Source organism: Coffea eugenioides, chromosome 5 (genome assembly GCF_003713205.1).
Source record: "Coffea eugenioides isolate CCC68of chromosome 5, Ceug_1.0, whole genome shotgun sequence".
Taxonomy (NCBI): Eukaryota; Viridiplantae; Streptophyta; class Magnoliopsida; order Gentianales; family Rubiaceae; genus Coffea; species Coffea eugenioides.
The window spans coordinates 51846803-51867920 of NC_040039.1; the positions used below are offsets into that span (position 1 = coordinate 51846803).

General features: G+C 38.6%; 4 protein-coding genes across 8 annotated transcripts; all 4 read left to right on the forward strand.

Moving 5' to 3' along the window:
* Positions 1-151: 151 nt before the first annotated feature.
* LOC113770674 (ribosome-binding ATPase YchF) lies at positions 152-5614 on the forward strand. Its single transcript, XM_027315212.1, has 11 exons — positions 152-462; positions 776-964; positions 1073-1126; positions 1725-1835; positions 2267-2329; positions 2414-2668; positions 3077-3223; positions 3303-3330; positions 3573-3643; positions 4751-4810; positions 5057-5614. The coding sequence occupies exons 1-11, from the start codon at positions 223-225 to the stop codon at positions 5123-5125; spliced, it is 1287 nt and encodes a 428-aa protein (XP_027171013.1). The 5' UTR covers positions 152-222; the 3' UTR covers positions 5126-5614.
* A 1131-nt stretch (positions 5615-6745) lies between these two features.
* LOC113772158 (auxin-responsive protein SAUR78) lies at positions 6746-7692 on the forward strand. The gene is given in 2 exon segments (XM_027316726.1): positions 6746-7345; positions 7347-7692. Coding segments are annotated over 2 exon segments (441 nt in total). The 5' UTR covers positions 6746-7009; the 3' UTR covers positions 7452-7692.
* Positions 7693-10475: 2783 nt separating this feature from the next.
* Positions 10476-15343, forward strand: LOC113772084 (protein NARROW LEAF 1). Of its 5 annotated transcripts, none has more exons than XM_027316622.1 (7): positions 10476-10712; positions 11016-11069; positions 11622-12150; positions 12314-12457; positions 13660-13900; positions 14132-14632; positions 14834-15343. In XM_027316622.1, exons 3-7 carry the CDS (start codon positions 11683-11685, stop codon positions 15256-15258), a joined length of 1779 nt encoding a protein of 592 aa, XP_027172423.1. In that variant the 5' UTR covers positions 10476-10712; positions 11016-11069; positions 11622-11682; the 3' UTR covers positions 15259-15343. The 5 variants fall into 5 exon arrangements, with proteins under 5 accessions (XP_027172423.1, XP_027172424.1, XP_027172422.1 ...); XM_027316623.1 differs by having other exon boundaries at positions 10476-10661; XM_027316621.1 differs by lacking the exon at positions 11016-11069.
* Positions 15344-16034: 691 nt separating this feature from the next.
* Positions 16035-20615, forward strand: LOC113770495 (serine/arginine-rich splicing factor SR45-like). Its single transcript, XM_027314965.1, has 12 exons — positions 16035-16425; positions 16813-16881; positions 17351-17439; positions 17668-17714; positions 17807-17887; positions 17979-18141; positions 18217-18454; positions 18531-18602; positions 19324-19431; positions 19649-19715; positions 19798-19835; positions 20172-20615. Exons 1-12 carry the CDS (start codon positions 16160-16162, stop codon positions 20236-20238), a joined length of 1305 nt encoding a protein of 434 aa, XP_027170766.1. The 5' UTR covers positions 16035-16159; the 3' UTR covers positions 20239-20615.
* Positions 20616-21118: the final 503 nt, after the last annotated feature.

The following is a 21118-nucleotide window of genomic DNA, read 5'->3' on the forward strand; positions in this document are numbered from 1 at the left end:
ATCAGTTTAAAATCAGTTTGAAATCAGTTTAACATTTAACACCTGGCTTCTTATTGTAAAGCTTCTAAGAGATGTCATGTCATTCAAAAAAAAAAAAAAAAAAAAAGCGAATATCAATTGCCGTGGGGAAATCTCTAAACATATCGGCGCCTGATCCTCTTCTCTTTCGACTGTCTCCTGATTATTATTAAAAAAAAAGAAAGAAAGAAAGAAAAGAAACAAATGGCCAGAATAGCTGCAGTAGCTACTGCTTGCTCTCACTTCATTCCATCCAAGCTCGCCATTACTACTAATACTACTCTTCTACTCTCCAAACCGTCTCTTCAACTCCAATGGTCGCTACATTCGAACTCTCTATTCTTCAAGAGGAGGCTGTCGTCGACGGCGAGAATAGCTATGAGCCTGAAAGCCGGCATCGTCGGCCTCCCCAATGTCGGCAAATCCACTCTCTTCAACTCCGTCGTAAGTCTGTCTTCCTCCTTCTTAACTTTCGCCGCCACTTGTTTGTTCAAATTTGGACCTTCAATATTATATTCTTGGACATTTGTACGCAGTTGAGCAACGAAAACTAGTTCAAATTCCTTAAAAAGCATTCAAGTTCTTGCTTTTAACTTCCACCCGCCACTTGTTTGTCCAAAGTTGGACCTTCAATATTCTAGGACATTTGTACGCTGCAAGAACTAATTCAAATTCCTTAAAAAGCATTCAAGTTCTTGCGAAATGAGTGCTCTCTGATAACAGCCATGCTTAGTATAGTTTGGTGAATGATTTGCAGGTTGAGAATGGAAAGGCTCAGGCTGCCAATTTCCCATTCTGCACAATTGAACCTAATGTTGGGAAAGTAGCTGTTCCTGATCCACGTCTTCATGTTCTTTCTCATCTTAGCAAATCCCAGCGAGCCGTTCCCACATCTATTGAGTTTGTTGATATTGCTGGCCTTGTCAAGGGAGCCAGTCAAGGGGAGGTGAAATTTTGATACAAACGCTTCATTTGCTGAGTCTTCTCGTTTTTTCTTGAGTTTCATACTGGTGTTCACGTATTGCGCTTATTGGAAACTAATATCTGATTGCAGGGTTTGGGTAATAAGTTCTTATCACACATTCGTGAAGTGGATTCCATACTTCAGGTGTGTACTAGTTCTTCACCTATGATAATCTTAGCTCATAGTATCTGCTATTTAGCAGGTGTATTAGTTCTTCGTTCATGATAATCTTAGCTTATAGTATATGCTATTTAGTAGGTGAACACTTGAATAGCTGTTATCAGGATGCAAAAGTTAGTTCTTTCCCAGGGTTGGATGCAGTTCGAGTATTGGGGACCTACTTTGTTACATGTCTAACAGTGGCAAAGCTGCATTTTTTCTGTCATCTATTATGATCATTGTAGTTGCTAGGACAAGAAGATAAGTATCCACTGTATCTCAAATAGAACTTTTGAGATGAATAAAGTTGTCGCCTTTAAGGGCATAACATTCTATATAGCGTTGTCCCATCTGACTCAAATGGCAGTCCAGGTTTTGAGGATAGCTCTGCTGACATGTCTGAGCCTTCACCCTGCTTAGTTGACCAAAAAAAATTCTCTATGTGTATGTGAGGGACCCAAAAAAATTAATGCTTTTTGGTCATTCTCTGTAAATTCAATATCCTACTGCTTTTAATTTCTAAGATGATCCATTTACCATTCTGATTCATGATAATTCGGCAGTTGTTTTGTTGCTCTTTCAGGTTGTTCGCTGTTTTGAGGATAATGATGTTGTTCATGTGAATGGGAAAGTTGACCCAATGTCAGATGTTGATGTCATCAACTTGGAGTTGGTTTTCTCGGATTTGGATCAGGTTTGCTATCATCTTTTTTTAATTATTTTTAACTTGAAAGTTGGAACATCACAAGTTTGAGGCTTACGAAGAAGAAACTGTAACTGTGGATTTATTATTATGAGGGCACAATATGATGGAATTACCAGCGAGTGATGTATGTTTATCTTGCTGAAACGTTGTTTCGTATTCATCCTAAAAATGGAAGCGAATATTACTGCAGCAAATGTTTTCATTGGAAAATTAAGGAATGGCCTAACCAATTCATGACAACCGTCATAGTTATGCCTAATTTTTGTCCATATAAGTTGTCCCCTGGGGGTGCTTGAATCTTATCATACCTTCATGTAGTGTACTGCAAAAGAACAAATGCTACTCTAGATTGTCTTACATGATCCTAGCTTACTTTTCTTTAGTTAAGTATGCTTACTTGTTGCTTACAAGAAGTACAGATTGAGAAGAGAATGGAGAAACTCAAAAAAGGGAAAGCTAAGGATTCACAATCCAAAGTTAAGGTAAGAGTGATCTTGGTGGTTCCAACTTCTAAAAATGTTGTGAAGTATCCTCTCTCGAACATACTCTAAAATCTGTGACTTCAGGAAGAAGCAGAGAAGTCTGCTCTGGAAAAAATTCAGCAGGCACTATTGGATGGAAAACCTGCACGATCAGTTTCTTTAACAGATTTTGAAAAAGATGCTGTAAAGCATCTTTGTTTGCTTACGATGAAACCAGTCATATATGTTGCTAATGTAGCTGAATCCGATCTATCTGCGCCAGAAAGTAACCCTTATGTTGCAGAAGTGAAGAAATTGGCTTCTGAGTTGCAGTCTGGGCTAGTAACTGTTTCAGCACAGGTTTGGTGATTTCTTCTGGCAGAAGCCCTTTGACCTTATAATTCCTGCAAGTTCTTTTCTTCTTTGGCTTTCTTTTCTTCCTCATCCATTCATATTGATGTAGTTCAAATTTGCGGATCTTTCTCATCCTGTCCTTAGTGCCTTACTTCTGAGTTTTTATCTGCCCTGAGCTATATATGCTTTATTGACCAGTCAAGCTTGGTAATAAACCTACATTATCTGACTTTGGTGGATGAAATGTATAACTGAATTAACTTCAAAGGAGGCCTTTTTACTTTGTTTGTCCCTGAAGTTTCCCTCTGGGAGGGTTGGTAGGATATGAAAGCTTAATTACCTGATATTTTATGCTCAGCTTCAGCAGTTTCTTGGACTATAGCTTAAAACTGACTGTAAATTGTGTTATCCCAGGTTGAATCAGAGCTTACAGAGCTTCCACTTGAAGAAAGGACGGAGTATTTAGCATCACTTGGTGTCAAGGAAAGTGGCTTAGGAAATCTTATTAGGGAGACCTATGGACTTTTGGGTTTGCGTACGTACTTCACATCAGGTGAAAAGGTAATGTACATCAGAAACGTTGCTGATTGAGATAAAACTGTGTATAGCTGAAAGTCATATTTACTCATTCTGCTTTCAGGAAACCAAAGCATGGACCATACAATCAGGTCAGTAAACTATTGCCTCGATGTTGAATAAAAAGCTATGCTTTTCCTTTTCTTCTGAATACCATGCTGTAGTGGGATTTGTCCTGCTGTTGCTCTTCCCTGATTAAAATTTTGTTTGAAAGGTCTGAGTTGTTCTTTTTTCTTTAGTGACTATTTTCTGATTATTGGATAGACAATAGTATCTACGTGTTTCATAGCCATTCTTCTTCTGCTGGTTAATTAATTTCTTCTCAACCTTTCAGGAATGACTGCACCCCAAGCTGCTGGGGTTATTCATTCTGACTTTGAGAAGGGTTTCATAAGAGCTGAAACGGTGAGCTTACTGAGAAAACTGTGCCTTCTGGAGCACTGCTTTAGTTTTTCTTTATAGCACTTTTTTTAATTTTTAAGCTAAAAGACTGAGGAGCCCACTAAACTATTATCATTGTAAAGTTTTTGGTGACTGAACTATTAAAAGCTTCATATATTCTTTAAAACTTCCAATACTGTAAGTGAATGATCATTCCATCCATTTCAGCTGTTAGGTTTCTCTAATTTAGTTAATTTTTAGGGAAATTTTTGTCCAAACATTTTTATTGTAAGAAAAGCTAAAAAGAAAACATGGAGCAAATTTGCGGTCCTTTACTTTATTCTGGTTCTAATAATTTTCTGTGTCTCTTTTTGTTATTTCTTATCCATGGTATAGGGTAGTTGATAGTATTATTTCCTTTTACACATGAATTGTTTTATGTATAGACATAACTGTCCCTATACTTAACAGAATAAAAAAGACATAAAGGTGGAAACAGACTTAGTGGTTAGAAGTTGAGTGAGTTGTTTGAAACATTTAATATTTGAATGGCCAAAACTTTAGGATCACAATTGTTTAGTGGCCGTCTGCATACTTTGCACTAACTTTTAAGATATAGGCATTAAGCTGATTTGTGTAGTGCTGATAAAAGTAGAAGATGAACCCAACATGATACCCTGCCTAAATAAATAGGTGGCATACTTATTGGTGGAACACAAAATATGCCATGATCACTATCAAATGATAACCTGTCTTTCTTACCCATTCGTGCTTGTACTTGTTCACTGCACTTGACAGTCAGAAATATCAGTCTGCATGTTTGTTGCCAAATCTTGTTTGTGCTAACAAACTTTTGATAGGTGAAGGATTTCACAGAGCTCTCCATGTGATAACTTCATGCACTTCTCTAGTTCGGTTTTGTGTACTTTAAGAGAATAAATTTGTTATATTTGCCAAGTGTGGAAAACAATTCCAAATGTGGCTATGATGCATACTTTCCATTCATTTGTCCATTTTGGTTGACCTATCTACTAACTTGAATAACTTCTTGCAGACTTTTTAGCCTATAAATGTCTGTTTCACAAACTTTATCAGCTATATGACTCTGAGATCCAGATGTTTCTTTCCTAGGTTGGTTATGATGATTTTGTTGCTGTCGGTTCTTTTGGAGCTGCAAGAGAGAAGGGTCTTGTAAGCTTGTTCTTTCTTGTGTTTTTAAACCAATTATTAGGTGGATTGGTCTCTTCTTGCTAAATATGCATGCAGTAAGACTGATTTCTTGGAAAACAACTTCATCTTCGGAAAAGAGAAACCTTAACCTCCTAGCCCCCTTTGGCCTTGGCCTGCAAGAAAAGAAAACAGAATATGATTTTAATCCTTTTCTCTAATTAAGATAGCTTACATGAGTCCATAACATGATTATCCGTTCTTGTGCAGCTGAGACTAGAAGGGAAAGATTATATTGTACAAGAAGGGGATGTCATGTTGTTCAGGTTCAATGTCTGAACGGTATACTAATCAGATTCTGGAACTGCATTTTTTTTTTTTTGGAATCCTCACGAATGATGCATGCAATAGTTCAAGAATACAATTATGTGGGATGGACTATTGTTGTGTTAGAGATAGACATGTGAACTCCTGGTAAGTTATACACTTACAATTTTGGTCGAGGAGAAAGATCCATGGTACATGTAGTTGGTCTTGTGGTTGCAAGTGAAAATTGATGCAATTGCGGAAGTAGACGAAGGTGACGATATAAAAAAGTGAGAGAGAAGAATCTGAGCGTGCCTTTTATCCTTCACTCTTCCCAGAGTCCAAGTGTTTCCTGAAAGATCTCCTTCCCCAGGCCCAGAATTATGTGTTTAGTTTGATGGCTGTTGCATTAGCTTGTAAGCAAAATCAAAAGCAGCTACGTTAGCTTGGAAGCTAAGATGGATATTAAGCTTCAGTACTCGTCCAATCAACACACTCAATTCATTTCAACATTCCAAATCACTGCGCGCGCATTAATGAGGCGGTGGGACATGGTGTAAGTGCAAAAGCATCTCCTTTGTTTGTTCCTAAAGCAGCAACTCCCCCCCCCCCACAAAACACCCCAAAAAAAAAAAAAAAAATTGTCTGGATTGTTGAGGATTTGGAGAATTTTTGTTTTGAAATAATCTCTTAATAAATTTTTACATAGCATGCATTATGTGTCAAACAAAGGCACAAAAACTAGTTTCAAAAATCCTAAAATCGGCAGGAGGAGCAAATCCCGACATGATTGAACTTCAGAATATATCTCAAGGCCAATTGCACATTACAAACTTCATTGGAATTGTGCATTAGAAATCAACGGACCCAGTTTATGAAAATATCAACAACTCTATGGTGATGAGAGAGAGATGATAAGGTTCACGAGCAGTAGTCCCTAAAGAAAATTGCAAACAGTTTGTTTGTTGCTAGAGAGATACTATATGGCAGCAGTTCTGTAGAGTGAGTGAATGCACGTGTACACTTCTTGTCAGTTTTCAGGAATGCATTCATATTCTTTTTAAAGAAGACATTTTTTTTTTTTTTATAAAAATTATATGGAGTAGTGCTTAAACTTTTTGGAAATTTAATCACTCCTCTGATCAGTAGCCGCACGTCCATTACTGAATTTTGGACACACACCATACGCAACATTTCTATCATCACCGGTTCTTGATGATTGATGCATTTAATTAATTAGGAGGATGTATTTAATTAGTTACCGGTTCTGTGCATTATACTACTACTATTACTGGCACTGGAAAATGCTGTTGCAGGAGGATACGTTAGTTAGGACTTAGGAGGAGCAGTGAATGGAATCGAAGCGGCAATAAGTAAGCTCTTCTGGGCTTCCACCAGATTCATTATGCATACGCGGAAACGAGAGCTGAGGACCTGACAATACAATATACAATATACAATTTTCCTTCAGGGGTTTAAATAAGACTTTAATTAAAGGAGGATTCTTAATTTGATGTCCAGGAACGGTCGAGCGGTTGATTTGTTGTTTCGTGTCTCTATTCATCGAACATAAAAAAAATCAGATATTTAATGCTGGGATTCATCATGATGACCAGAATGTCAGTATCGCGTCTGCCCCACAACAAAAGAAGAACAGAGAAGATGGCCTGTTCTCTGTCATTCGAAAAATTTCGGTTGCAAGTGGGTCACGCATCCCAAGCACCGGCAAGCAGGAAGAATGACGACCTCCCACCCACTCCACCCCGCCCCACTCCTCATCCCTCTTAATTCTTTTATCGAAGTGATCAGGAGTATATATGAAGCGTCCATGCATGTCTGTCACTCTCCAAATGAGTAAATTCCCTATCTTCTTCCTTTATCTTTACAGAATTAGAAGATTGGACAGTTGGAGATAGAATGAAGAAGCTGAATCTGATGCTCAAAAGGTGCAAGACACTGTCTCGACAACTGGGCAGGACTTCGTCCTACAGTAGCCTGAGGTCCAAGTCCGCTAGAGATCATCAAGCTGATGATCATATGTGGGGTTCTGCCCACATGGTACTGGCACAGGATGATCACGAAAAACGAGATGCTAGCACAAATCATGAAGATTGTGAAACAGTGGTATTTGTTGGGAGTTCGAGAAGGCGATTCCTGGTCAAGTCTAAGTACCTGAACCACCCATTGTTGAAGGCTATCATTCAAAAATCCAACGAGAATCCAGCAGGTGAGGATTTGTCTGTCAAATGCGAAGGTGGTTCTCTTTGATCACCTCTTATGGATGCTTGACAATGCCGATCCAAATCTCGCTTCCGACGCTCTGTCTTTGGAGGAACTTGCTGATCTCTACGTGTTTTAGTTTTGAAATTTGAGATTATTATGAATGTGTTGATATTGAACAATTATCAATGCATTTGGTCTGCCCTACAGATGATGATAAATTAGTCATGCATGTACCTAGAGGTTAATTTGCCGCTGCTCCTCGTGAAAACTGAGAGCATAATTCGGTTACATCACTTGTAATTGTCTTAATCTCTATTGTCATTGAATTGATGATTCAAAGGATCAAGAAATCAATAAAGACTCGCGATTTTATGTAATTCCGCTAGTCAATCAATATTCTTCTTCTCTTCTCTTCTTTTATTCCAAATTTTGTTTTAATGGTGCGTAAGATGGCTCGTACATTGTGTTCATTCAACTGACCCAATATAGGAAATGAAAATTGCAAAACAAAAATGGGCTGAGGATAAAAAAGAAAAATCCAACTTATTAACGCCGAAGATGAGCTCCAACCAACTTATTAACCTGGTTTTCTCAACCTTTTTTCTTTTTTCTTTTTTGGTGTCGGTTCATGGAAGGCTCTCTGAAGCGTCCAGAGAAAATCTCTCCATAGTAGAGCTAAAAGTTTCACTTGACTGAGCGTGATTGCCAATTGAATCGGATACCAGAAAGAATTCTATGTCGACGCAAATAAATAAATAAATAAATAAATATATATATATATATATATATAAGTGGGCTGGCAAGGTTTACATGGAGCCACAGGTCCATTTTGAGGTGAGGTGATTGTGCCAGACCCATCTGATCAGAACTTGCCCTTTCCCAGCAAAGGTACTGTTTACAGCTCAATCCAAAGCCCATCCGTGGGACGGACATAGAATGTTGGGGCAAAAATGTCATGGCGCTATCAATATGTGACCCGAGGTTGTGACGGGGAAATTTGGGAGGATCCAGTGGGGAACGGCAGCAACCGTCCCAAAAAGTTTAGTGAACTTGAACAAAATGTAATGCATTTGTTTAAAGATTAATCTCTTATACATTGATAGTGCATCACTAAAACTATGATACATAATTTAAATTTAAATTTTACGTATGTGTTATGCATCCAACTGTAATAGTATATATACAATTAGTGTATATAAAATTAACTCTTTGTTCAACTATATAAAATACTTTAAATTCAATATAATTTTAGAACAATTTTTTTAAAGTCTCACGCGTGGCGTTTAAAATAATTTACATCATATAATTTGAACCTCATAATTTTTTTCCAGCCAATCTTCATCATCAATCTTTGAGAAATGAGTGCATTTTTTTTTTTAGCCAATATTTATGATCTGCCTTTGAGAAAGGGGTGCAACAGCAACCGTTGCTACCCCTAATTCAATCGAATGAGGCTTCCCATTGCCTCATTAGTGATTATCTTCCAATCTCTTCTTCAAGCGCCCCCCCCTTAAATGAGGCAAATGGATGCTTAAGTTAGAAAAAAGGTGTATACATTCACTCCCAAGATTCATACTTAAGACTAATAATAGCTTAAGCATGCTGGTGATGAAAGTCGAGTTGTTACTATATGTTAGGTTGGTGGGCTTCATGTAATAAAGCGCGTGCTTTTTGATTCATTTCATATTAGCTTTGTTGTAAAAAATAAACTGCATGAAAATGTTGTTATGTTTTGTTGAGTTTTCCATGAGCCTTCCAACTCGTGTCGTGTTCAATAGAAATGAATAAGCCGCCACTCCTTTTTCCTCCACTTACCTCTCTGTCAACTCACAACCTTAGCCCTACAAAGTGAAGCGCTGTGATTATGCTGTACGAAGTTTGCTAATCAATAATAATTAATGTTATGAACACAACACTTGGCTTTACTTTTCTACTGTACGGAGCAAGCATTGGGCTGATACATGTCTTGCTACTGTTTTTGACGCAACACATACGTGTATTGGTATGCTAAACTGATCTCTTGAATGCTAGGTTTTCACGGATAAGTAATTTTTCTTCAAAGTGGTTATCAGATCATGTGCTCACGTCACTGCTCTCCAACATTACCATGACTTATTCAACCTCCTACATTAATAAGTGTTTTGCTCTAAGCATGATCCTAATTTGTTTTTCTTTTGTTGTATTTAAAGTGAAGAGCTGAAATGGTTAAGGTTGAGTTGATCTTTTAATTTCGTTTTTAGAAGGTAGGGGTGTTCAATTTTATTGTTACAAAGTTGGGACATGGCTCCTTTCCAGTAGATCTTCTTTTTATTTTTTGCAGTACATACTTGGTAAATAAAAACACATGTTATACGTTCAAAAGAGCACGGTAAGAAACTTCGTGAAGATTCTCCGGAGGTGTGCCATTCAAGGGAAACACCAATGAATAAATTTATGCTGCCACGCTTTTTAGGGGCTTGATGATTGATGTTGTCGAGTGTCTCGCTGCACAGCTTGATGATTTGCAAGACATTGGTCGTTCGGCCAACCAATGTCTTAGATGAATTGGCGAAGCATGCTTTGGATTTTCTCGGTTATCTCAGATTTCTTAGATGCATTGACATGTTTTCCTTGTGGTGCATAAAATGCATTTTTCTGTTGTTTCTTGTGATGCACAGGTCAGAGGAATGATGAAGAAGATGGCTGGAGATCTCTTTAGTTGGTTTGATACTATTAGAATAGGTTTTTATCGGAAATATGCTCCGAAAGCAATTGAGTTTGTTTGGATAAGAGTTTATTTGAATGATTTATTTGATTTAATTACTGTAGCACTTTTTGTGATGTGATGTATGTGAGATAAAAAGGTGATTGAAATTTGTGAAACAAATTATTTTATCTGAAATGATGCCAATCCAAACAAATTCAACGAGTTCAAAGAAGTTCGTATTGGGAAAATGATTTGCGCGCGCTGGGCCTTTCCAAAAGGGCAAATAAATAGTTGTGTGGTGTGGCTTGCAATGAGAAACATGATGATTGGTCAAACGACTTAAATCGGACGGCTAAAACGTGTAAAAAGAAAGGTCAGACCACATAGGAATGATCCAATCGCTCATGCACGATTATTTATTTAAACCCCCCAACACCCAAAAAAGAAAAACATAAAAGCACTAAGAAACACAGTAGTGCTCTCTCACTCACTCCCTTCTCCCAAAATGCACTACTGAGAGACAAAGCCTGTGTCTTTTTTGCTTTCCTCATTTCATGCGCTTTCTGCATTAAATTGCTCTGCTTTCCTCAATTGGGCTTCATTGCAACTTGCAATTCATGATTCATCCAAGCTGTGGTGCTGATTAAAGTCTAAATTTCAGTTAGTTGTCCTGGTCATTCAATCTTTCTATAATTCTTTTTAAACTTGCGGGTAATTTTCTTGAATTTGCTATCTTTCAGCATGCTTATGAATTTCTTTTCAAATCGATAATAAAGTTTTGAACTTTAAGGAAAAAGGGTTTAGCCAGCAATACCTTTCAACGATATGGTTTTATTTTCTGGTTTGATTTTGCCATTATATTATATCTATTTTCACGCCTTTTTTTTAAAAAAAAAAATTTTTGTTGGTGGGGGTTGGGGGGTTTTGTTTGCGCAGTGGCTTGATACGAAAATGCAAAGTTCAGGCCTTTTTGGCTGTCTTGTGTCTAACTTTGTATTTTCCATTATAATTCAGGAGCAGAACCTTTGATTTGCATGAGGCCTGGTTTCTAACGTAGTCGATTGTTCGGTTAGTTGGTTATCTTGTGTTTATTCTGTTGTTCTAAAAGCTAAAGGTCATTTTCTTACTCATAGTATGTCACACTCTATATATATATTAAGGATTGGTCTTTCGGAATACTACTTCGTTGCTGGTTTTTCTGTATATTGTTGCAAAAGAAATTTGGGGATTTGGAAAAGGATGCATTTTGGTCGAACCTGAATTATGATTAGGCAATCAAGGATGTCTACTGGGTGAAAGTTGTGCTTCACATCAGGGTTGTCTCCAGACTTACTGTTCATTCTTTCTTTTCCTGAAAAGCAATTATTCACTGTCCTTGTTGTCAACTTGATAAAGCAAATATTTACTCAAGGATGAAGCTTAACTGTTTGGGTAGAAAGCATTGTATTGCCTGTTCATGCATTCTTTTAGTGTTGTTTATACCAAGTTTATCATGTCAACATCATTTGCTGCTGTATAATCCACATCGTGTATGAAGATGTTTAATCTAAAACCAACAAGTTTTTCTATTTTGTTTTGTGTTTGTTGGTTTTGGTTATATTAAGTTTCATTACTTTGCAGGAATCTTTCTTCTTGTCGAGTTTCTCCCAGTTGAAGTTTTAGATCAAGAACGAGGTTGAATATGAAAGCTCGTTACTCAGGTTCGATCCCATCTGAAGAATCAGCACTGGACCTCGAGAAGAACTGTTGTAGTCACTCCAATTTGCCATCATTTAGTCTGCCAACACTACAACCTTATGCATCAGCTGGACAGCACTGTGAGAGCAGTGCTGCTTACTTCTCGTGGCCTAGTCGATTAAATGATGCAGCTGAAGAGAGGGCAAATTATTTTGCAAACCTACAAAAAGGGGTCTTGCCTGAAACTCTTGGACGACTTCCAGAAGGGCAACGAGCAAATTCGTTACTTGAGCTTATGACTATTAGGGCGTTTCACAGCAAAATCCTTCGCTGTTACAGTCTTGGCACAGCTATTGGGTTTCGTATCCGACGAGGCGTTTTGACAGACATTCCTGCAATACTGGTATTTGTATCTAGGAAGGTTCATAAGCAATGGCTAACCCCTATTCAGTGTCTGCCTACTGCCTTGGAGGTGATGGCGTGATACTTATGTTCTCTGCTTCTTTTCAGTGGTTATTCATTATAGTTCGTGACGTCATTGCTTCTCTCTCTCTCTCTCTCACACTCACACACACTCACAGCTGTCCTGATTGTCCCACTCTTTGTTCTAAAGTTGAAAGGTCGTGTCTCTTCAGGGACCAGGAGGAGTGTGGTGTGATGTGGACGTTGTGGAATTTTCATATTTTGGTGCACCAGAGCCAACACCTAAGGAACAATTGTACACTGAAATAGTAGATGACCTACGGGGAAGTGATCCATGTGTTGGTTCAGGTTCTCAGGTGTGCTCAAGCTCTGTATCCATATGCCAATTTTGTTTACAATTTTTGGCTTCCTTCTTGTTCTCTGTGGGGATAAAAAGGGACATCCTTAAGAGTGTGCTTTTAACTAGATGTTTCCCCTACTATGTTGAATACTATGTTTGAACTTTCCAACGGTTGTTTTTCTCTGCAGTACCTATGCAAGTTAATGAATCCAAACAGCTTTGTGACTAAATTTTTTCTCATTTGACATTTCTGATTTGACAAATCTTCTTTTTGTTGTTAATATTTAATCTTAGACCTTCATACGTAAAAGAAATGTTGCATCTTGAGCTGCTTCATGATAGTGATGCATTTTGGAGTAATCAGCTCATCATAGACTAGGGAAGGAGTGTATTGGAGCAATCAGCTTATTGGATGACTGGGAAGGAGTGTGGTGCTCGCACCATTTTCAAGTAGGTTCAACCATACGAGTAGAATTGTTATTTTCCCCTGTGGAAATGTGCTGCAGGAAACCTCTGCCTTCCCTTAGGGGTGGCCTTTAAATTCTAAAAGTACATAAAAAGTTTCACAACAAATTTACAGCAGAAATTGTTATAAAATTTAGTAGTCCAAGTTTTTTAACTAATACATGCAAACTTATTACAGCCAAGTAGTTTCATTTATCTAGCTACTTTTTCGTTTCAAGTATGTAGGCTGGAAGTTCTCGCTGTTTATTGCTTAGATTGACAAAATGATGACTACTTCAACCTCCTGGAGGTTCTCTTATCTTTTTCAAATTCATAGTTTTAAAACGCATTCTAATCTAATGCAGTAAATGTGTTAAAGAGTGTCCAGTAAAGTATCAGGTATTGTTTATGTAAAAATGTATCCTCAGCTTGTAGCTTTCCTTTGCATTCTTGTCGAATATATTTGGAAATTGCTCTCTTGCTGTCGTGTTCCATCAACAAATGATTGATTTGGTTGGAAGTATTGAAGGTTGTGGGGTAATATTAATTATTAAAATCTGTGAGGGACAAGATGGAAGTTTCTGCCAAGACACCTGCTTCTGGAGATCCAGCTGGGAAGAAGTCATATATACTTATCTTTCCTTTTGCAATTTCTTGTTTAATTTTCATGAAACCCCTATTTGTTACTCGCAATCTTTTTTTATTGTTCTTATTCTAAAAGTTAAGTTCATATTACTGGACAATTTTCTAAATATGTGTTGATAAGTTGATTAGGTTGCTAGTCAAGAGACCTACGGAACCTTGGGTGCTATTGTTAGGAGCCAAACGGGCAATCGGCAAATTGGTTTTCTCACTAACCGGCATGTTGCCGTTGATTTAGATTACCCGAATCAGAAGATGTTTCATCCTTTACCTCCCACTCTTGGACCTGGGGTGTATCTTGGTGCAGTTGAGAGAGCCACTTCATTCATTAGGGATGACCTTTGGTATGGCATCTTTGCCGGAATAAATCCAGGTAGGGATGTGCTAATGAAAATAATACTTCCTTAAAGCTGGTGCTACTGGTTTCTTGCTGTGTATATTTTCCGCAACTAATTTCTCAACTCTCTAACATACCGATTGCTTTTGCTTTCTTACTGCATAATATGCAATGTATGTCTTTGTGAAAAAACACCAGTGAATTGGTTGAAGATTATTTTGGGCATATTTAGTTGATATATACACACAAAATTTGGTCCATTTGCAGAGACATTTGTGAGAGCAGATGGTGCATTTATTCCTTTCAGTGATGATTTTGACATGACTGCTGTAACTACTTCTGTTAAAGGCATAGGAGAGATTGGAGATGTGAAGATTATAGACTTGCAATCTCCAATCAGCAGTCTTATTGGGAAACAAGTGACAAAGGTAGGAAGGAGTTCGGGTTTGACCAATGGGACTGTATTGGCATATGCTCTCGAGTACAATGACGAAAAAGGGATATGCTTCTTGACTGATTTTCTTGTGGTTGGCGAGAACCAACAGACATTTGATCTTGAAGGAGATAGTGGAAGTCTCATAATTCTGAAAGGGGAGGATGGAGGGAAGCCGCGACCAGTTGGAATCATTTGGGGTGGAACTGCCAACAGGGGTAGGCTAAAACTAAAAGTTGGTCAACCTCCAGAGAACTGGACTAGTGGGGTTGATCTTGGGCGGCTACTCAATTTTCTTGAACTTGATCTGCTCACTACGAATGAAGCGCTGAAAGGTTCGTAGTCCTATCCTATGTGAATTTTGTTGTACACCGTCAGACATCACCTGCATCTGTGCAGTCCTGACGCATGCTAAATGTGAAAGATCCAGAGAAGTGACAACTGTACTCATCTGTGCTGTCATATTATTTGTTTTTCTTAGAAATTCCCCAAGTTCAGGGAAGGAGTCTCAATCTCACTCATTCTTTGTGGCACAGTTGCAGTGCAAGAACAAAGAGCCGCTTCAGCAACGGTAGTTGGTTCGACTGTAGGAGACTCTTCACCACCAGATGTAATGCTCCCAAAGGACAAATCAGAGCCTTTGGGGCTTCGCATTCAACAAATCCCCTTGGAAGATGGTGCGTGTTGCCCAGATATGAATTCATCACCAGTAGAAGCTGCATTTCTATCAGAAGATGGGTCGAACGTTGGTCCAAGTGTGGAACATCAATTCATTTTTGGAACATCGAGTGGGCGTTCCCCACTTCACCGAGATGATCTGCAAGATAGGCCTGTATCGGAGAATCTGTCTGCCTTGTGGAATGGTTCCGACGAGGATATCAGGTTTTCGCTACAATTGGGCGATAATGAACCTAAGAGAAGACGGTCTGAGCCTTCACCAAGCGCACAAGAACCAAATTGAGTTTTTCATTGTACTCTCTCTGCACTGGTCCCCTGACTTCTCTCATGCATGCTCGATGGTTCTGTAAAATGCAAACTTTTTGCTCGCCCCCTCGTCGCTTTAACATTTTCCGAGACTGATAAAAATGCACGGTGAAGCCAGCATCTGTCCCAACAAAATGTTCGGGACTTGAGAGAAACAATCCCCGAGACCGGGATGACAATTAAAGAATTTAGAAGACAAAGCTGCTACGTTCAAATTGCCGGACCGTAAATAGATACTTCCTTTCAATTTAACAAACGCGTCCCCTCTTTGGTACGAATATATGATGACTATTTAAAACATTTATTACGAAAGCATATTATTCTAATGTAAAATTAAAAAAAAAGTCACCTATTTCTTGTAATTGTGTAAAAGATTTTTCAAGAAAAGAAGATCAATTAATTTGCTTCTTCTAATTTTCTATCATCATTTCCGTAACGTGTGAGTAAGTATACACTTTTTTTTTTTTTTTTTGTCTTTTGTGCCCACGTGTGTATGCTGTATGGGGGAAAATGAATCTCTATAATAATGGGGGAAAAAAAAAAAGAATCTCTATAATAATGCATAGAAAAGAGGGAACAAAAAACCAAAACGAAAAAAAGAAAAAAGAAAAAAGAGGGACAAAGTTTTTCCACGTGACAGTGGGCTATATCTGGGCCGGACATAAGTAGTACATGTATGGGTCATTTCAGTGAGAAGCCCAAGCTTGAGGCATAAGGGCTTTTAGCCCTCCAATTCCCAAGACTCGGCTGGTGTAGCTGAGCTGAACCAAACGTAAAATTCGTCATCCCTCCCAATTCCCAACCCGTTGTCTTCTCTGAGTCTAGGGTTTTTGTTTGGTTTATCTAAGAGAGAGCAATTCCTAAGTCACCGTTAAGTTATGGCGAAACCAGGCCGAGGCCGACCGGCTACACCGTCGGGCTCTGGTTCGGGCTCTTCATCACGTTCCCGCTCTCGCTCTCCATCTAGGTCAAAGTCTCGCTCGCGCTCCTACTCCGGCTCCGACTCTCGCTCTAGTTCCCGCTCTCGTTCTCTATCTCGGTCGCGCTCCCGTTCCCGTTCTCTCTCTAAATCCTTCTCTTCTTCGTCTTCTCCTTCTCGTAGCGGCAGTTCTCGTAGCCCTAATCCACCTCCCCAGCGGAAAAGGTCTCCCTCCGCTTCCCGCTCTTTTTCTGTGCTGTATACATACTCTTTTTTTTCCTGCAGAATTTTCAAAAGTTAATGGCTAAGCTAATTTCCTTTTCACTGTCCTGCGTTACTTTGTCAGCGGAAGTAGGAAATGAGGCATACGCATATATTCAATATTTCTTGATTCTTTTCTTCATTGGGGTGAGGGGTTCTTGTACCTTATGCTAATCTTTTAGTTGGATGATAAGTGCTTTTTCATTTTTTTTTTTGGGAGGAGGGGGGGGGGGGTTTGTTTACGCCATGTAGTAATTTTACAATCATTTTCTCAATGCTATTTTAGCACTGTTTCTTTGTAGTACGCAATGGCTGTCGTGATTTTTTTCTGATCAATCTCTTCTGTGCCAGTCCGGGTGAAGGAGCTAGGCGTGGTCGATCTCCACCTCCGCAGTCTAAGAAAGTTTCACCACCTCCAAGGTAATATGGTTTACACTGTTTAGTTTGGTGGGAATGCAACCTCTTAAAGGCATCTTTTTGGGTTTATCTTGTCACTTTTCTTGGCCAAATGGTCTTGATGTTAAGTATTGACTATCTATTACGTTTTTCACTCGTTCATACTCTTCTTTGGTAATTTTTTTTTTAAATTTATCTCGGTGCTTCTACCTGAGTTTGATTCACTTTTCAGTTTAGCCCTTTTGAATTGTTTGCTTGGCCATACCAAATGCATTAATAGCCTCCTGTGTGAACATTTTTCTTGTCTTTTTTTTTTGGGGTGGGGTATCATGTACTGTTTCCAAAATTAGTTATCAATTTGTTGCTCTTGGTTACTCCTTTTTTATATGTGCCATTACCTTGTGCCATTTGGGATTTAGTTACCTAGATTTATTTGTACTTTTCTTTCAAGTATCTTTTTGTCTTCTAATTTTAAATCTGATAAGGATTTCAGGAAAGCATCTCCAGTCCCTGAGTCACTAACACTTCATGTTGATCAGCTCACCAGGAATGTCAATGAAAGCCATCTGAAAGAAATATTTGGTATGGTCGTCACATCTAATGGTGCCTCTCTCTCTTTAGTTGAGTTTTACCACCCAACATTTATTTGAAAAGAGTAGAAGAGAAAAGGGAAAAACAGATAGTGTAACAACCATAAGGAACAATTAAGCAATGGAATGATATTCCATTTGTCTAGTGGCAACGTCATGCTAATTGTTTTGTGATTTGTGGCTTATAGGTGGCTAATTTCTTCTGCTCCCTACATTGTAGGTAATTTTGGTGAAGTTGTGCATGTGAGGCTGGTAATAGACCATGCGGTACGTGCCTGCCACTCTGAATTTTGTTTTTGCGGTGCATGACTAATGCTTCTTCCCTTTTAAATGTAAACAATGACCATTCTTATTTACAGGTTAACATTTCAAAAGGTTCTGGATATGTCGAATTTAAGAACAGAACTGATGCTGAGAAAGCTCAGTTGTACATGGATGGAGTACGGATTTCTGATGAATCCTTTGCTAAAATTTGTTCCTGACTAAAAATTTATGTTCCCTGAACTTATGCTGTAATCGGTGTTAATTCAGGCCCAGATTGATGGGAAAGTTGTTCATGCCAAATTCACTTTACCTGAGAGGAAGAAGGTTTCCCCTCCCAAGGCTGTTGCTTCGACATCTAGAAGAGATGCTTCTAAAGCTGATAGTGCTGGGCGTGACTTGGACAAAGACGGGCTGAAGCGGCCGAGAGAAGGTATTCTGGTTTTATGAAGAAAATTTTTGCTGTTGATTTGTAAAACTAGGTACTGATGATTTATATGATGCTCAGCATCCCCTCGTCGGAAACCCCCCTCGCCACCGAGGAGGAGGTCTCCAGCAATGCGAAGAGGATCTCCTAGACGTGAGCTTGATTCTCCTCCTCGTCGACGTGCAGACTCTCCTGGTCGTCGTAGACCAGATTCCCCTTATCGACGAGTTGCTTCACCTCCTCCTAGGAGACGCCTTGCATCTCCTGCCAGAGGTCGTTCACCCTCCTCACCTCCCAGGCGATTCCGTTCACCTCCGAGGTTAGCTACTTTTTAACAGCTTTACTTATCTCTTGTGAGGCTTCTTTGCAGCTTATTCTATGTTGTATCTCGTCAGGGCTTCTCCCCGAAGGATACGTGGTAGTCCTATGCGAAGACGTTCGCCTCCTCCTCCTCCTCCCAGAAGACGGTAAACAAATTTAGTGTCTATCTGGAAGTCTGTTTTTCTCTTGATATGATATGGTTTTGATATAATAATCAGTAAAGAGAACATGTTATCTGCTCCTTTTTTTTTTAATTTGGGGATGCTCTAATGATCTAATAATCTGTGAGGAATGCAAATTGTTGAAACACCTATTATTGTAGTTTTTTCTAAATTGATGCCCAATTGCTTGATGGTATTTTTTCAGGTTTGTTGGGTTGAGGTTATCTGTGTTGAATGCATCTCTACACAGAATTTTAGCTGTCAGGATTAGTATATGTTATGACTTTGATATACATGAGTATTTAGTTATTGAATGTATCTTGTAAGATGCAATAAATGGTTAAGTAAATGTTTTTCTTTGAATCGTTTTGCATTTCACCTAGTCTAAGAAGTGGCATTGTTGTTAATGAAGCTTTACTGTCATTGGTAGATGGAGAAATTTTGGGGAGGGTACATTGAGAAAATTGAATTCACCATTAAGCTGCTAAGCCTTCTTGAACTACTAGTAATAGAAGTCAGTACTGAGGGGAAGTAAAGAATCTAAGTCAGCTTCGTAGGGAAGAAAAAAATTTGTGAATTGTGTTATTCTGTGGAGTTGGACTGAACCATGATTCATGCCTCATAGTGAATTCATTTTTAGTGTAAATATTTTCTTGAGTTTTTATTGGTTATTTTCTAGTTTATAAGCATACTTTGGCTTGTTCAGTTCCCCCCGTCGAGGTCGAACACCTCCTAGACGTTCACCAATCGGTCGCAGACGTTCTCCTGCTCGTAGGCCTGTTCGTTCAGTTTCGAGATCATTGTCTCCAAGGAGGTGAGTTACGCATGATTTCTTGTACTAGATGTGTTTGATGACATTGAAGCACACTGGAAAGTATTTTTACTTTTTCTTATTTAGACATGCTAATCTAATAAGCTGATTTTTTTTCCCTTCTTGATTTTCCTTATTTCTTTTTGTTGCTATTTGTGGGTAGCTTCTAGAGTAATTGCTGTTACTTTCTCTTACTTTTGATGCATGCAATGTTGAACAGAGGCCGTGCACCCCCTGTCAGACGTGCAAGATCATCATCCTACTCATCATCTCCTAGTCCTCACAAGGTGTGTATGTGCCATGTCTTTGATTTCAAAAGTTTGACTTGATCAAATATGTTAGTTAAAGTGTATCAATTGATTCTTGCAGGGGCCCAGGAGAGCATCGAGGAGTCGCAGCCCAAGAAGGTAGTTATTTGTGTTTTTGCCTGTGATAACTTAATCTGATATTTTCTTCGGCGTTCAAAGTTATCGTTGGAACATTGCATATGAGACTGACTGTTTTATGCTATATATCATTAAGCACATCACCATAGTGAAAGGAGAGGGACTATATTTAGTGTGGTTACTGGTCACCAATATTCATGCCATCACAGTATAACTGTGGTATCATGTCACTACTTCGATCAACGTCGTTTACATATATGAAATTTAAGCAGTCGTCAGCTGGCTTAGCTGGAACATCAATGATATTGTACTGTTATTTAAATCCGTGGTAATTTTCTGATTTTGTCTTTCTCTTAGGCCTTTAAGGGGTAGAAGCTCAAGTAATAGCAGTGGAACAAGTGGTTCACCACCTCGTAAGCCCTGAAGTCTGCAGGGTTGTTTTCTTCGTCACTTCTACCATGCTGTCTCATCTTGTGATGGTGTAAGGTTGCTCCAGAGTACATGTATGCTGAGGAGGATGGTTGAACCTACCCCTGTGGTAGCTTTAGGAGGTTTTCTTGTGGTTAATATTATGATCATTGGGTGCTTTAGGCCACTCGTGGGCAGTGGTTGAGTGGATTTTATGTTTAATTTTCATCACTTTTGACAGCTAAGAGGAAAATATGTGTATGCATCTCTATGCGAACTAAAGCATTTTTCTTGCACCGTCTCGGTACAGCAATTTCAGTTCGAAGTATTGAGACTAGAAATGCGGTAGCGGTACTCTTTTACTTCAACAAAATAACAACGGCGGGGTTCAATCTAAGCGATGGAACCAGTTTGTACCTACAGTGCATGCTCGAGGCTTCAGCTGCCCTGAGAGGTTCATGTTTGGAGGGTCTTTTAAAGTATATTATTAGTCTTCGTTACAGCGGCATCTCTATAATGTTCTCATCGTGTGGTTTTAAGTGAGTCTTACAGAGTATTGAAGGCCTTTTAATACAATTAATAATAAATAGATGCACTCTTGTATTCATCCCTTAGTTAACTTGATTGCTCGAAGCCGATTTCAAATCCACTCGCAGTATGAGCTTACCCATTTAGACTTTCGCCTCCCTTTATTGATTGAATAATTCATATTGTTACAAGATAAAAAATAAAATATTAGTTGATTAAATGAGCATTTTTTTTGAAACGCAAGTGTATGAGATAAATTGATGAATTACTAACTAACTAATATCTTTTTAAATTCACAAAATATGTATGGTTTTAAAATTATTAATTTATAGAAATTTTACTATAATTCCTCCACATTTGTTTGGTTG

What these genes read in the sequence shown, in the direction of transcription:
- LOC113772084 (XM_027316622.1), top strand. Translation starts at nt 11,683, where the DNA reads ATGAAAGCTCGTTACTCAGGTTCGATCCCATCTGAAGAATCAGCACTG. An exon ending in CTTTGCCGGAATAAATCCAG is followed by an intron (nt 13,901 to 14,131) that starts GTAGGGATGTGC and finishes GTCCATTTGCAG; the next exon opens with AGACATTTGTGAGAGCAGAT. An exon ending in TACGAATGAAGCGCTGAAAG is followed by an intron (nt 14,633 to 14,833) that starts GTTCGTAGTCCT and finishes TTTGTGGCACAG; the next exon opens with TTGCAGTGCAAGAACAAAGA.
- LOC113770495 (XM_027314965.1), top strand. Translation starts at nt 16,160, where the DNA reads ATGGCGAAACCAGGCCGAGGCCGACCGGCTACACCGTCGGGCTCTGGT. An exon ending in CATCTCCTAGTCCTCACAAG is followed by an intron (nt 19,716 to 19,797) that starts GTGTGTATGTGC and finishes TGATTCTTGCAG; the next exon opens with GGGCCCAGGAGAGCATCGAG. An exon ending in AGGAGTCGCAGCCCAAGAAG is followed by an intron (nt 19,836 to 20,171) that starts GTAGTTATTTGT and finishes TCTTTCTCTTAG; the next exon opens with GCCTTTAAGGGGTAGAAGCT.
- LOC113770674 (XM_027315212.1), top strand. Translation starts at nt 223, where the DNA reads ATGGCCAGAATAGCTGCAGTAGCTACTGCTTGCTCTCACTTCATTCCA. An exon ending in TTTTCTCGGATTTGGATCAG is followed by an intron (nt 1,836 to 2,266) that starts GTTTGCTATCAT and finishes CAAGAAGTACAG; the next exon opens with ATTGAGAAGAGAATGGAGAA. An exon ending in CTGCAAGAGAGAAGGGTCTT is followed by an intron (nt 4,811 to 5,056) that starts GTAAGCTTGTTC and finishes GTTCTTGTGCAG; the next exon opens with CTGAGACTAGAAGGGAAAGA.